Here is a 16,735-nt window from a genome sequence, read left to right as displayed (position 1 = left end):
TTCTTCCTGCACATGGAATAACCCTGTGTGCCACCAGTGTTCTCTATCAGAATTTCTATAACCCATTGAAATTTTTTTGTAATTGACAGATTGCAGTGGCATGGAGCCGTGTTGCTGGCATGGAGCCAGCAATGCATCAAAAGAATCTGGGTGAAACCAACAAAATTGGCAACAAAGAAAGCACACTACGCTTGGGAAAGAACTAAGATGGTGGGTGGCTCCTACCACTCATCTTGCCGAAACATCAATCACAAAGTAATTTTAATTGGAGAATAATAATATGGGTTCTTCTTTACCAGAATGTCTAGGAACAGTAAGCTCCATCGCGAACCTGATATGAACACATCTGTTCCAGAGGCATGGCTCTTGGTAGAAAGGTTTGTGCTCGAGCATTTCTAAATTATTGACTGAGGGGTTTATGGGACTAAACAGTGAGGTCGTCAATCCCACAATTCAGAGTTAGTTGTGTAAGATAGAGGGTCTGAAGTTAAAACACACACAGTAGAAGGCATAAAAGGGTAGACAAAATCCAAAAACTGGAAAAACTGAGGGATAAAAAAGTGGTCATATGTCCCAGACCTAGAGGAAATGAAAAAGAGGCCCCAACCACAATCACCCTGCCCCTGCTGCAGGTGCAAAGTACAACCACTGAAAATAAAAACCATTTTCACATAGGAAACTGAGGATCAGTTCAACCACCCACGAATCGTCTCCCAGTATTAAAAACAATTAGGAACGCCATACTTAGTACAAAGGGCCAAAAGAAGGGGACATTCCTCCTGCACATCAGGTACCATCAGTCTGGCTCCACAGCCATATTGTGGCGGTGGCTTGTTACTCAAGAGAAAACAATGGATGAGCCTAGTATGACCGAAGATGGCATAAGACAGTGAACTCTTTTTGAGACGATCAGAAGGAAGAGCACCAAACTGTAGTAATCTCCTTGATTGTGCGGAGCTTATTACGAAGAGCAATGGCGCGCCAGGTGTCATTTCACTTTGGGGCAAAGAGACATTTGATGTGAATTTGCATATTTACACCTGGGATCAAGACAGGAAATTGGGTAAATATTTGCTTCTCTAGCCAACTTATTCCAGGGTCAGCCAGTTCATTCCCTGGGATTCCCACATGATTTGGGACCTAGAGGAAAACAACAGAGAAGGCTACATGGGCAAGGGCAGACAGAAGGTCATGGATAGAAGAGACAAAAGGGTGATGAGAGTAGCATCAGTCTATAGCCTGCAAGCCACTCATTGAGCCAATATGTTCTAAAATACTGTGGAGAAAAGCCTGATAAACAAAATGGAGGGCCCTGCTAATGACTAGCAGCTCTACTGTGAACACACTACATGATCCCAGCAGTAATCAGTGTTCCATACCAGTAGGAGACGTAAAAGCGTATCCCACCTTATCTATCATTAGAACCATCAGTGTAGAAGATCATAGCAGCCTGGAACTCTTCAGGGATGGATTGCACAATATGCCAGAATACCATAGGTGCAACCGAGATCTTGGTACCCTGGAATAAGTTGGTCCAAAATCATGGTCAAGGCACCATCCAGGGGGAGGGGGGGGGGGGGTGGTACGGGTTCATGGGATATACAATACAGGATGGTCAGGGAATTGTCAAATGGTGATTGTGTAAGAAACTATGAGTTGGCTCTGTCAAATTTGTAGGGGTAAATCCCCACTTCTGCAAGGAGACTGTTGACAGGACTAGTGTGAAAGGCACTGACAGCCAGACTCATCCCATAATGATGAACAGGGTCAAGTAGTTTCAGACTGGAAGGAGCCGCTGAGACACAAACGTGACAACCATAATCTAGTCGGGACAAAACCAGAATGTGATTAAGATGGAGAAGAGTTCCATGGTTTGCAGCCCAAGGTGTGTGTGCCAGGAGGCGAAGAGCATTAAGCTTCCGCATGCAGGTAGTCTTCAGGTGGCAAATATAGGGCAGCCACATCAGCTTTTTATCAAAAATAATGCCCAATAAATGGGACTGTGTTACTACATCTAGGTGATGATCACCTAAATAAAGTTCTGGATCGGGGTGTACTGGGTTGATGGCAAAAATGTATAACCCTCATTTTGGAGGGAGAAAACTGGGAGCCATGGGAGAGGGTTCATGCAGAAGCCCATGGGATGGCACCTTGGAGCTGACATTCAGCAGATGCTAGCAAGTGTGAGCTGCAACAGATGCAAAAATCATCAACATACAATGCTGGGATAATGAGAGGCCCAACAGAGGTCACAAGTCCACTGATAGCAATGAGGAAGAGAATCACACTTAACATAGCACCTTGTGGGATACCGCTCTCCTGGACCTGATGGGTGCTGAATAAAGGGCCAACTCAAATCTAGAAGAGCTAGTGGGGTAAAAAGTTACAGTTAAAAATCAGAAGGGGGACCATGAAAGCTCAAGTCATGGAGGTAACTAAAATATGACAATGTCAAGCCGTGTCATATGCCTTATGTAGGTCAAAGAAGACCACGACAAGGAGCCAGCGGTTAATAAAAGCCAGTATGATTGTTGTTTCCAATCTGAGGAAATGACCAGTTGTAGAGTGTCCTTCCCAGAAGCCACACTGATATGGGGACAAAAGGTCCCAAGATTCGAACACACAACTTAATCAGAAGCTAGCCATCCTCTCGAGCAGATTACAAAGTCTATTTGTCAGGGTGATTGGGTGGTAGCTGTTAAGAGACATTGAATTCTTCCCAGGCTTAAGAACAGGGATAGCTATACTGCCTCGTCATTACAAGGGGAAGGCATCTGTGCGCGAAATATGGTTGAAGACCCTGAGGAGATGCTGTCTCTGTGTAATGTCCAAGTGTTGGATCATCTGGTTGTGGATGGAATCCAGGCCTGGGTCCATGTCATGTGAAGAGGTATAAGCCTGCAAGAACTCCCATCAGTAAAGGGTTCATTATAGGATTTGGCTTGGTGGGTGTTGAAACAGAGGAGGGTTTGTTCAAGTCTGCATGTCTGCTCGAGAAAGGCACCAGTATAGGAAGACAGCGGAGCTGTCGCAAAGAGTCTCACAAGGTGTTCTGCAAGGACCAATGGATCAGTAAGCAGAACACCCTGTACGAGAAGACCCTGGACAGTTAATTGTTGCTGGCAGCCCAGAAATTTATGGAGCTTGGACCAAACTCGTGATGAAGAGGCTTACATCCACAGGGAGGAAACATTCCATTTTACTCTGCTTAATAAGGTAGCAAGCCTTAACTTGGAGATGCTTAAAAGTGATACAGTTGGTCTCTGAAGGGTGTTGTGAAAATCATTACAGCACCCGTCGGTGGTCCTGGATAGTGACTGTTGTATCCTTGGTTCACCACGGTACTGGTCGATGACAAGGGGGACCTGTGGATAGGGGGATAGCAGTGCCAGTGGCATGAAGAAGAGGGCAGAGATGTCTTGCACGACCGTTTCAATGCAATCCAAGAGACAGGTGTTGAAATGCACAGCAGACGCATATAAAGGCCAAGTAGCTCTGCGGAATGCCCAATGCGGAGGCCTGGTGGCATGACGGCTGCAGGAGAATGATAGGATCACCAGAAAGTGGTCACTGTCACAAAGATCATCATCAGGTGTTCAATGTAGGAAAGCTACAAGAGCAGGGGAGGATATCGGGAGATCAATAGCAGAAAAAATACCGTGAGTGGCACTGAAGTGGGTAGGGGAACCATCATTAAGAGAAACAAATCAAAGTGATAAGTTGGTCAACTGGAAGACCCCTACCCATCAATGTGGCACTCATTCACATGGGGTGGTGTGTGCTGAAGCCCGCGAGGAGGAGCTGAGGGGGGTAGGAGTTGCTGTATTAAGGTATGCAGGTCAACATAAAGAAGTGGCCTACCAGGGGGAGATAGAATTGCAAATGGTGATTGCTGGGGTCGTTTGCACTCGCATCACTACTGCTTCCAGGTTGGTATGAAGGGGGATCCAGTCACTAATGACATCAGTGAGAACCAAAGAGCAGACCACTTCACACAATCCCGGGGGGGGGGGGGGGGGGGAGGGAGGATTCTTTTTTCCTTTGTATACACTGGACACTCTGGTGAGTGGGGAGAATGGAGACCAGAACAGTTTGCACAGTTAGATGGTGGGGTGCAAGGGCTCCCCACACGAGGAGGGCACCCACTGTAACTACAGACGGGAGTGGCACCACATCGTGAAGACATGTTGGCTGAACTTTAGGCAACACAAGCAATGCATGGGAGGTGGAATGTATGGTTTGACGTCACATCTATATATCATTAACTTGATCTCCTTGGGCACAGTATTCCCCTCAAATGCCAGGATGAAAATGCCAGTGTCTACATGCAAGATGAAATAAACACCATGCTGTTTCAAATTAGCCCTAAGTTCATCATCGGACTGGAGGAGAAGGTCCCTATGGAAAATTACACCCTGTGTTATTTTGAGAGACTTGTGTGGAGTGATGTTTACTGGGATGTCTCTTGCAGCCACTGAGGGAGGCTGTCTGACTGGCAGAAGTTGTCTTTATAAGCAAGGAGCCAGATCTCCTCTTGTTTAAGGACTTAACTTCACCAAACTTGTCCTCAATGTGTTCCACAAAGAAAAAGGACTGGGTGGCAGCAAAAGTCTCCTCATCACACCTGGTAGACACCAGGAACTGCAGAATGGGTTTCACCCCAAGCCAGTGGGTGTGGTATCCAAGGAGGGTAAGGCTGGGAAGGTGGAACAGAGACGGAACTATTCTTAGGAAGAGACACAGTCATAGAAGAGTGGCCATACAGTTCAAGATGTTTCGTGTGCCAAACATCTGCCCTGGTACCATTCACTCTGAACAGGGGCTCGCCTAGTGGGCACCACCCACCCACCTACAGCCATGGCTGCCTGGCAGGACGGTCTTTTCTGGAAGTTCCAATGGCCCAAAAAGACGAGCAACCACTCCTAGGCTTGCACAAGCATTTATGGCACAGGTACCAGCAGTGTGATCCCTGTGGTGTCAGGAGGCTCAGCCAGATGGATACGTAACAGCCCCCAACAACTAGCTACCAAGCTGGTGACCTAGCAACGAAGCAAAAGGGCTCTGGTGGGAGGGAGGGAAAGGGGGAAGGGCAAAAAGGAAGAGGAGCCTATGCCAAAGCTGCTAGGAAGGGAATTCTTTCACATCTGCCTCACATTACAGATATCAAATGGAGCGATGGAGGTCATACCTCTGAGGAGGAGGAAAAAAGAAAAGCCAAAACGAGGAGGAAAAACAAACAAACCAAATACACAAGATGAAGCGAAGTCGGGAGGGTAGCCAGACCAACAAAGAAGAACACCAAGAGAGGGAAACAAAAAGGCAAAGTGAAAGGAAGAAGCACAGGGAAGGAGAAGGAAGGGGAAGGTAAAGAAGCCCGGAAAAGAAGAAAGGCTGCAATAGCTCGTACACCCATGTGTGCCACACATGTACCTAAAAAAAGATCTGTGGGTCCCCAGAGGGGGGGGGGGGGGGGGGGGGGCTCTAAATGAATGACTGGACATGTGCACAACTCTTCATCTGAAAAAGACCGCTAAGAAACTCGTCAGAACATTGCAACAACACAATGCCATAACTCCGCTGACAAACCGAGAAGAATTTGCCAATGAAATTTGCTGAACAAGTTTGCATTACCAAATTTAAAGTCTTGTTATTATTTATTTTTGTTATACATGCATTTCTAACATTTGTTTGTAAAATATGTGCAATATTGCCCCATAGATTCAGCCCTACAAATATGAATTACAAGAGAGGGGGATGGACATATAATTAATTAGTAATCATATGGTCTTCTCTGGAATTGTTGAGGAAAGTACCTCTGGATAATTAAAGGGCTTTACAATTCTGGATTAGTGTAGCAAGCATACACTGTTTTGCAATTAAACAGAAGTTATATAAATGATCATACACATTTGAATTAGAATGGCATAAAAAGTTCATTCATGTAAGAACATAGAGTTACTTGTCTTCAACATACAATATTTATTCATTTATTGTTTAAATTCTCACATGAATTTTTTTCTTCTGTCAACCTCTTCCATCCAATCAAACCTGTGATGCAATACACATTGTTACCCTTCTTGCATGCAATTTTCCATTCTTATTGAACTCAGACACATTTTTTCTGCGTCTTTTCCCTCCGAGACTCCTCTCATTCCATTCTGTTACTACTACCTAGTCTCTTTTCCCACTGTAGCCTATTTATTTCTTTCCTTCTTTCCACAGTCTTGTTTCTTTGTTTACTTATTTACTCACCTTGCTATCTCAGATTACTCAGCTATTACATTTGGACACTCAATTCATATGCTCTAATTTTAGATAAAATGGCAGATGATAAATTTTTAAATTTCAAACCAAATGTTAAGGCTCAGTGTAAAAACTATGTTATGACACTTTTGCACAATGGCTATCTGTTTATTCACTTTGGATAATTATTTCTTCCATGACTGAAAAGATAACTTCCATTTTTAACAATTGTAACTTAGACGTATGTGTTCTACTTCATAATCTTAATATTACCTTGTGAAAGCAATACAACGTATGTGATGACTCTTCCACATTTCAGGAACAATTTGTTTAAAACATTCAAAATTTCCATAACAGTCAATTTTCCAGATGTGGATTGTATCATCTTGGAAACACGCAAGAATATGATTTAGCACCGGCATGAAAAATATCTGAAACAGTTTAAAAGCATTAAGTAATAAACCTGTTTATCAGAAATTATTACCAAGTGGAAATATATTGAAACTTAGTTTAGGTTCCGTAAAACATCACATCCTCGTACAAAATTTAAAATGCTATGGAACAGGCGTCTTTGTATTGTACACATAGTGTGTTTCAGTTTCAAGTTGTTTACAGAGCAATAGGTAGTTTGAAAGTGAAGCAATCTGGCATGGTGTAGCACAGCGTTTTATCTTTAGTTCTTTGTTGTTTCTAATGCAAATTGATGAACCTTCAGTTTTACTGTCACAAGATCTTAATTTTGTCCTTTTTGCAGATAGTAAAATTATAGGACTAAAAATAGTACCTGTGTTAATGACAAATCTGCATACAATAAAATATTTGGAAATATCAACATATGTTTCAGGGAAAATTTTAGCGTTGAATTTTGACAAGAATGAGTACATATATTTCAGTGCCTCCCACAAAAACATCAGAACATATCATCTATTCAAACAGAATAACTAGACCATAATTTATACAGACAATGTGATAAAAGAAGTTGCTAGTGTTCAAAATTACAAATAGATCTTGGCCTGAATTAGAAATGTCATTCTATGGACTTAAAGTTTTTTTAGTTCTGCTACATATGTAGCAAATACAAGAGGAAAGTCCTGACAGAATTTACCCCTTCTGACCTCAATATCCACTAAACCACTGTCCTCACACCATCCAGCCAACAGTTTCCCCTTCGTCTGTACCACCAACCCTCCTAGTTTCATGTCACCTGCACCATGCATAGCATTCCACCAGCTCCAGTACCTACGCATCACATGGCTGGCTCGTACATCTGCCATCACTCCCTCCTGTATTTCTTGCCAGCAACCCAATAGGTGCCCACCCCTACCTCTCTTCCTGCCTCGCTATTCTCTCTCTACCCACCCCACTTGAACTCCCACCCTACCCTAGTCCACCTGCAGTGCAGCTGGCACAGTGTAGGGGCACAAAGGTGTGTGTATTTTTACTCTAGCTCAATAAAGGATTTATTCTGAAAGCTGACAAGTTTTCTTTCTCTTCTGTGTGCGCTTGCCAACAACTCAATGCTTCTATTATTCAATGAGCGGTCTCGTTCACATTTGCAGAAAACATGATTACATCTCTGGTATAAAACAACTTGTTACTTTGACAACTGTTTCACAATACATATCAGTATTCTTGTCCATTTGTCTTTAATGATCTCAAAGAAATAATAAAAAAAATGCAGGTGCCACGAAAACTTCATGTTACTACAGAAAGCAGACAGATGCAGGGTTGCCCATTTTTAAATGTATGCCAGTACAGAACACATGTATTGTGGATAATGTAGTGGAGTTGGGTAACTCCTCCAGTTATATCGAAGAGTATCTTGATATGGATTCTTGAGGGTTAATATATTTGGCTATATTATTATTATCATTATTATTATTATCGTTCATACTAGCATTGCTTGTATTTTACTAAAATACAATGTACAGCTTTCATTTCTTTCTACACCCCAGAGACTCCTTTCCATGAATCAACAAAATACGGTTTCTGTATGAGAAAAGAGAAGGCAACAATTTCTGAAATGCTATACTTTTACTTACAAATTCAAATCAAATAGGTATCAAAGCATACTGGTCAATACTATGAACTATGTTTTCCTTTATTACACTGAAGCTATATATAACATGGAAGTAAAGTGATAGTGGTTTTGAGGTTTGGGATAGGGGATACACAATGCTCTTGTAAGGTCATACTGGGAATAAAGAGAACGAATACACATTCTAGTAGCTGAATTCAAAGCACTTTGAGAAATATTTCTGACTGAGGTGTAAAAAAATTCAGTTCTCTAGAAGCTGGATGTTGATAGTATTGTAAATTATTTCATTAGGTGACAGCAACAATGGAAATTCATGGATGGAATAATATCTAAAATGGAGGATAGGAAATCACTCACCTATAGATGACTGCAGTCTCACTGCGGATGCAGGTCAGTCATCAGTAGGTAATACATTTCTTTTAATTCAAGATTAACTTGTTTCATCATACTGTTAAGAAATGCAGCGCACTGACTTCAGAATGAGTAGTGTGCAATAATACTGTTTCAATTGGTTGGTGCAGTAAACAACATATTTGAAGAATAGGGCATAGAGTATACCGTGTGGGATACATCTTGCAACATAATATATCGATATGACAAGGTTAAAAGATAATAAAATAAAAAAAATGAGTCATTATAAATATGCATGCATGTGGAACATTACTACTATTTGTTGTGCACAGCACAGACTAAGAAACTGAAATGCTAAGCTTCATCAATATAAATTTCGGTTAAGAAAGTTGTATGGACACAATGCAATTTCTGTACACTGGGCAACTGCCTCATCTTCAACACAACAAAATAACATTTGTGTGTGACTTTCTTGATAAGTTTATCTGTGTGTTTGTGTTAACTCAAGTTTACTCTGTTATCCAGTTAGACCTGAAGGAATTGTGCACACATAACGTTTCAGAGTATGATAGTTAATGGTACCACAAGGTAGCTGTTGCTGGCTTCAATTGCAAAACACAAACGAGTATATTGGGTTGGTGCAGAAGTTCATGTCATTTTTCCTTAACTTTAATAAACACAACGATACACATAAAGGAGACTTCAATCACCAATAATATATTCTCTTTCACTATTTATGACAGTCTGCTTATGCTGGGGTTACTTTTCACTTACACAATTGTAGAAATCATACAGTTTTGAGGCAAAGAACCCGTCAATCTATGTTTGGAGCACATTTTCCTGTGGAAACAAAGTTCCTTGAAGTTTGTTTGATACAGGGCAGAAAAGCTAAAAATCTGAAGGCGGAAGATCAGTTGAAAAATGTGAGTGTGGCATGACTTCCCAACCCAACTTCTGTATAGTGTTTTTTGTCAGTCTAATTGAACGTCAGCAGGTGTTATCGTGGAGTAGCATCACTTCACGCAGTCTTCCTGGTCATCATTCTTGGGTTGGCGCCTCCAAGGCACTCAGTTGTTGACAATAAATGTCAGTTGTGATGGTTACATCTCGGGGAAGCAATTTATAGTGCTCTACACAGTTGCTATTCCGCCAGATGCACATCATTATCTTTCGGAGATGTGCGCAAATCTTTCTACGGGGAGTTGCAGCTTTGTTTGAGCTCAACCATTCCTTTCTTTTCCTTATGTTAGCATAAAGACACTATTTCTCATCATCAGTAACAATACAGGTTAGGAATGGTCAGTGTTGTTCATGAGCCAACAGATGATGAGCAAGCACAGATGCACATATGGACATCCACCAATTCTTGTGATTTTGGCTTATAGCTTGCGGTACCCATAAACTCCATTTTTGAACCTTACCTACTGCATGCAAATGACACATGATGGTGAAAGGATTACAGTCACCACACTTGCCAGTTCTTGAGTATAATGATGTGGATCATTGCGGATTGATGTGTTTAGACAGTCTTCATCAAATGCAAAAGGTCTTCCCAAGTGTGGAGTGTCACCCATGTCAAAATGAACCTCCTTCCATACTCTGTCCAATGGCATTATCCCCACATGTAGCACAAATGCTTCTGACTGCCTACATTACCATCACCATTCTGCTGAACTCAAAACAATAATACATCAGAAATGTTCCAATTTCTCCACTTGGCACTCCATTTTTTAGCATCCACAACTCCACTCACTATCACAAAACGACAATATTTAAACTCAGATAACTACAATGAACTGCAAATAGATAAATAAGCCCATAGCTACTGGAATACCAACTTGCAAGACAATGAACTTACGTAACAAACAAATATTTATGGAATTAAAACTTAAACTGTTTGCTGTGAACCGGTTGACAGCTTGTACAACTATCATGTGGTCTGTGATTGATATGTATTATCTGTGTCGCTAATTATTATGTTTATGTCATCTGCAAACATTCAAGTTTTCGGACACTCCTTTTACACCTTTGGAAGGTCAATTATGCAAATTATGGCCACGAGCAGACTGAATACATAACCTTGTTGGACTCCATATCTTGTGTTCTCCTGTTTCGAGTTTTATTTTATTTCTGTGGAACAGTTGGTCAATGTGACAATCTAGTTACTGCTGTAAAGGTTCCATCTCATCCATATTTCACATTCCCCGCGTCAAGTTTAATTTAATTTCTGTAGCGTAGTTACTCAGTGTAATACCCCTGTGCTTACTGTTATAAAGTCATGGCAACAGCCATCCAATAGTAAACCCATTACTAACAAAAAATTTGAATTCTCAAGAAGAATTACGTAGTCCACATCACCAAAAACCTCAAAAAAGTCACAGAATATACCAACAGGTTGTATATGATTTTATCTGTAGATAATAGTTCACAAAACCCACATCGATGGGCAATTAACAATTAATGTTGGGAAAATTAGTGTTGAATTGTTGCCCACTTTCTCAATTTTTTTTGAACAGACTAGAACACATGAAATGGACCTGTAATTAAAGATAATTTTCTTATCTCAGTTTTATTGGTATGTGTCGCTACTGCACATTTAAGTATGTGAGGAAATACTTCTTGAATAATTAAATGAAGCTCGAAGATGGTCCTGTTGTGCCAGAACAAGATTTTAATAGCCTGCTAGAAATACCATAGTCCTAAGACATATACTTCTAAGGAACATATGCTTTTCTAATTTCTTTAGAGTCCATATTTTTAAACTGCTGTTTGTTCGTGTTGGAAGTAAATCTCATGCAGCCACAGTTGATTGTATGCAGCATTTACTGCCACTGAACAACAGTTATGATTGAGGATAGTGCCAGTAATCTCAATACATCATCATTTCTGTGACAATACTGTCTGTGGGTTCAATTTCATTCAACTCAATGTTCATATTTATCTGTAGTTTGTGGATGCTCCATGTTGTTTTTACTTTATTTCTGGAGTGACTTTGTTTGTGTGCAGCACCAATGATTTTGTGTAACACTCTACTACATTGTACTATATAGGTAGTAACAGTCTTTCATCTACAAATTACAGCCTGTCCAAAATATTAAGTAGGCTTCCTGCTATACGGAAGGAAAGTCCGCCTTGTCAATGATCATGGATTCCAAAATCACTGATCACGTGAAACTCAACTTGCACTTTTTTCACATGGCATTGTGAAAGCCATGGGTTAAGGTAGTCAAATAGATGCCATATTTCTCGATTTCCAAAAAGCATTTGACTCATTACACCACCTACACACATTATCAAAGTATAATTGTATGGTCAATGAAATGAAATTTGTGACTGGATTGAGCACTTTTTGGTGGGGAGGATGCGGCATGTATTCTTTGATGGAGAGTCATCGACAAATGTAGTTTCTTACAATCTATCTTGGGAAAGGGTGTTGGGGCCCTGGTTATTCATGTTATGTATTGATGGGCTGGCAGACAATACTGAAGGTACCCTCAGACTTTTCGCAGATGTTGCAGCTCTATGAAATACTCTCTGGTAAAAGCCGCGTAAATATTCAGTCAGATCTTGATACAATTTCAAAGTGTTGAAAAAATTGGCAACTTGATTTATATGCTCAAAAATGTAACATTGTGCAGTTCATAAAACAAAAAAGTGTAGTATCTCATCTCAAGTCACAGTTGGAACGGGCCAACTCATACAAACACAAATGCCTGGATGTAACAATTTGTAGGGATACGAAATGGAAAGGTCACATAGGCTCAGTTGTAGGTAAAGCAGGTGACAGACTTTGGTTTATAGGTCAAATTCGAGGGAAATTCAATCAATCAACAAAGGAGAGTGCCACCTATCCTAGAATATTGCTCAAATGTGTGGGACCCATACCAAATAGGATTACTGATTGCATACACGGAAGAATGGTCAAAGGTTTGTTTGACCCACGAGATAATGCCTCACAGTTGCTGAAGAAACTGAACTGGAAAACACTTTAAGATGACGCAAACTGTAAATGGTGACGGAATTTACTACAACCGCTTACGTATCGCTCCCATAAGGCTTGTGGAGACAAGATTAGATTAATTACAGCTTGCATAAAGGCATTTAAAACAGTCAACCTTCTGTGCTCCATATGTGAATAGAAGGAGAAAAGCCCTAATAACTGATACACTGGTAAGTGTCCTCTGACAAATCCTCAGTTGGTTCCTGAAGGCATGTGGCACCAGATGTCTATGCACAGTTATACATTACAGGCCAGCGTTTTGTGGGTGCGGAGCTGGTGCCCAGTGTCCCAGATGTGTCCCATCAGGTTCAGATCAGGCTAATTTTATGGCCAAAATGTCAGCATAAAGTCACTATTGTGCTCCTCAGTCCCCTGTAGCACGATTATGCCCCTGTGAGATACGCAGTTATTGTGCTGGAAGATGCCAGGTGTGACATTTCCATTGAGCCATAGACCACTTTCAACGGTCCAGTGCCCACTGCAATCATAACCGATGTTGACATTGGAACAACATGGAAACATGTAGGCATTGTAGGCTGCAGAGCCCATTTTCAACAATGAGCATTGACAGTATGTCCTGAAACTTTATTGCCTGCTCCATTCATCAACCACTTTCTTTAGATGCTCGTGACAGTAGCACACAAAAAAACGATCAGTCTGGCTTTGTTCAAGATGTTTATTTTTGGTGCCCTTGTCAACGTCACTTATTTCAGTAGACTTTACTCATTTGTGGTTTATATAATCAATTGAATGATTCCCCATTCACCTCTGCTTTGCTTATACACTTTCTGTACCAAGTCATGTGCCTGTAATGGCACCAGGCTGAATTCAGTCTCTCAGTAGACATAACATTTTGGTTAATCAATGCAGAGAGTTGAATACCACATTGAAGCTGTCTGCTTTTACTATGCCAAATTCTTCTATGAGTTTATCAGGTCACTTGCTAAAATGATGTGTGATACTGATATGCCAAACGACACAAAGGGGCAAGTTCATTTATTTTATTTATAATATGTTATTCAATCGGTATATTGAGCAAGCAGTGAAGGAAACAAAAGAAAAATTCGGAGTAGGTATTAAAATCCATGGAGAATAAATAAAAACTTTGAGGTTTGACGATGACATTGTAATTCTGTCAGAGACAGCAAAGGACTTGGAAGAGCAGTTGAACGGAATGGATAGTCTCTTGAAAGGAGGATATAAGATGAACATCAACAAAAGCAAAACGAGGATAATGGAATGTAGTCGAATTAAGTTGGGTGACGCTGATGGAATTAGATTAGCAAATGAGACACTTAAAATAGTAAAGGAGTTTTGCTATTTGGGGAGCAAAATAATTGATGATGGTCGAAGTAGAGAGCATATAAAATGTAGACTGGCAATGGCAAGGAAAGCGTTTGTGAAGAAGAGGAATTTGTTAACATCGAGTATTGATTTAAGTGTCAGGAAGTAGTTTCTGAATGTATTCGTATGGAGTGTAGCCTTGTATGGAAGTGAAACATGGACAATAAATAGTTTGGACAAGAAGAGAATAGAAGCTTTCGAAATGTGGTGCTACAGAAGAATGCTGAAAATTAGATCACATAACTAATGAGGAGGTATTGAATAGAATTGGAGAGAAAAGGAGCTTGTGGCACAACTTGATGAGAAGAACGGATCGGTTGGTAGGACATGTTCTGAGACATCAAGGGATCACCAATTTAGTATTGGAGGGCAGCGTGGAGGGTAAAAATTCTATGAGGAGACCAAGAGATGAATTCACTAAGCAGATTCAGAAGGATGTAGGTTGCAGTAGTTACTGGGAGATGAAGAAGCTTGCACAGGATAGAGTAGCATGGAGAGCTGCATCAAACCAGTCTCAGGACTGAAGACCACAACAACAATTTATTTATAATAATAAAAATAATCTACTGAGACAAAGAAACAACTCTCTCTTGTCCAATAGAATTATTTTTATCTAATGGCATTCCACAACTAATTAATGAGAATATGTTTCAAAGAAGGTTTGATGGCTGCTTTTTCAAAAGCCTTATAGATCATAAATGCAATGGACAATGTCTCCTTTTCTTCAATAATTCTTCATGAACTGTGTAAAGTTTCTCAAGAACACATGGTGTATAAAAACACATTCCACAAAAGTTGACTATAGAATCATGTGTGTGTCTTTATGCTGTGAATAAACTAGTTAAAAATATGGCGACGATAATGAGATGCTACCACTCTACAACTGTCCATTTAATTGGATACAGCTTAAATTGGCTCAAATGAAGTTCTATTTGGGAAACAGCAAACAAAAATATTCTATGGCAGAAGCACGGAAGCTTATGAGGGGCACTCCAAACAAAACTTCATCATTGGAGTGGCACGATGATGTGAAACACAGGTAGAAAGTAACAATGAAACTGAGGGGAGAAAGAATTTTTAGCAGAAAAAAAACATTGACCAACTTATTATTTCATTAAATTCTGACAGGGATTCTGGAGACCATACACATATATCACTGAAAGTGAACCTGAAGGATATTTGTTCATGGTATAGCCCATTGTACCAAAACTTCAGTTGCACACATGCCTGATAATTTTTTGCTTAGTTTTACTACCTTACTGTTAGTATGTTGCCATGTGTATTTTGTGGTGTGACACAGTTTTACAAAACTGATTAAAACAAATTACAAAATTTTTTACAGGATGTACTTCCTGCAGAGTGTGACCTGATCTGAAACTTCTTTGCACATTAAAACTGTGCACCAGGCTGGGAATTTAAAGGAAACTTGCTTTAAGGCTGTGAGGTTCCAGTATCATCACACAAGTTGTGCAAGTTCCAGCATAATTTTTTATCTTATCTTTCCAGTTACTTGCATCTCCGGTGAGAATGTGGGTAGATCATGTTGCACATTACTGGTGAGAGGTAATACAATACAGAGCATGCCTGTTAGCGAAGTGATATGAAATGACAATGAATACCTTTTATTTATGGAAAGAATTTTATAACTATATGCTACATTCTGTGGTATTTGCAGTGAATAAATTTTGAGTGTTTTACTTGTAAAACTGACTTTAAATTCAAAGACTACAAATTCTGCTCCTGCCCAATACTCAGTAAGAGAAATCACAAGAATGAATGGTAAACAGAGTCCCGTTTGTTGCTTGTGAAAGGAAAGAAATATATCTTGCACCACTCACATAGTAATAGAGGCAGACAGCGTTATAACCGCTCAAGCCAAAGTTCCAGGTTTGAGTCTTGGTCCAGCATAAAATTTTAATGTTTCAACACAGTTTACACATACACTTTGCTACAGAGTTAAAGATTAATTGGCTAACCAAAATATGTACAGAAATCGTAGTAAACATCAAATATATAGTAATATGAACTGGAAACAATCATTTTGATCCAACACAGGAAAGAATGAACCACAAGTGTGATGGACCATGTTCTAAAGACTTAAGGCTGCAGATCAGACAATCTTTACAGTGGTCACATTACAAATTAAAGGTCGTTTCGGTAAAGTGACTGCTTGCAAGAAGAGCCATTTTTACTACACAAAGTTACATGTTTAGGAAAATTGTGTGTATTAACTATAAAGTATAATTTAATTTATGATACTCCTTGAAAAAGCAGTAGCCATATGTTAAGTTCTTTGTTCTACCTTGTTTAACATAAAAGGGTCAGTCTTCAAGATGTGTACAACTTGATGGGAATTCCAATCTATGGCCAGTGCTCATTGGATCCAGGAGGTGATTACGATAAGAGATTTCAAAAATAAAATCAAACAATTTCCATTGTTTGATCCACATAGGAATATTAACAATGTAGGAAAAAATAGATTGCTACTTCCTGTAAAAGAGACACATTAAGTTGAAGACAGGCACAGTTAAAACACACTTAAACAAAGCTTTTGGCCACAGCCTTCATCAGCAAAAGAGAAACACACACAATTCACACACACAAGCAAGCACACCTCATGCACATGCGGCTTGAGCCAGAGCATGTGTATGAAGTGTGCTTGCTCATGTATATGAATGGTGTGCGATTCTCTTTTGCTGATGAATGCCATGGCCAAAAGCATTGTGTAAATGTCTTTCAATCATGCCTGTCTGCAACTT

General features: G+C 40.1%; 1 protein-coding gene across 2 annotated transcripts in view; it reads right to left on the bottom strand.

Moving 5' to 3' along the window:
* The window catches only part of LOC126272120 (TBC1 domain family member 31), a 281,818-nt gene that overhangs the window by 213,811 nt on the left and 51,272 nt on the right, over positions 1-16,735 (bottom strand). For both annotated transcript variants that reach the window (XM_049974719.1, XM_049974720.1), the window contains one exon: positions 6,517-6,674. In XM_049974719.1, coding sequence (XP_049830676.1) covers positions 6,517-6,674 — 158 coding nt within the window. The remainder of the gene's footprint in view (positions 1-6,516; positions 6,675-16,735) is intronic.

This window comes from Schistocerca gregaria, chromosome 5 (genome assembly GCF_023897955.1).
Source record: "Schistocerca gregaria isolate iqSchGreg1 chromosome 5, iqSchGreg1.2, whole genome shotgun sequence".
NCBI classification, from domain to species: domain Eukaryota; kingdom Metazoa; phylum Arthropoda; class Insecta; order Orthoptera; family Acrididae; genus Schistocerca; species Schistocerca gregaria.
Note: the sequence above shows the minus strand (reverse complement) of the source record. Positions and strands in the feature narration are given on the sequence as shown.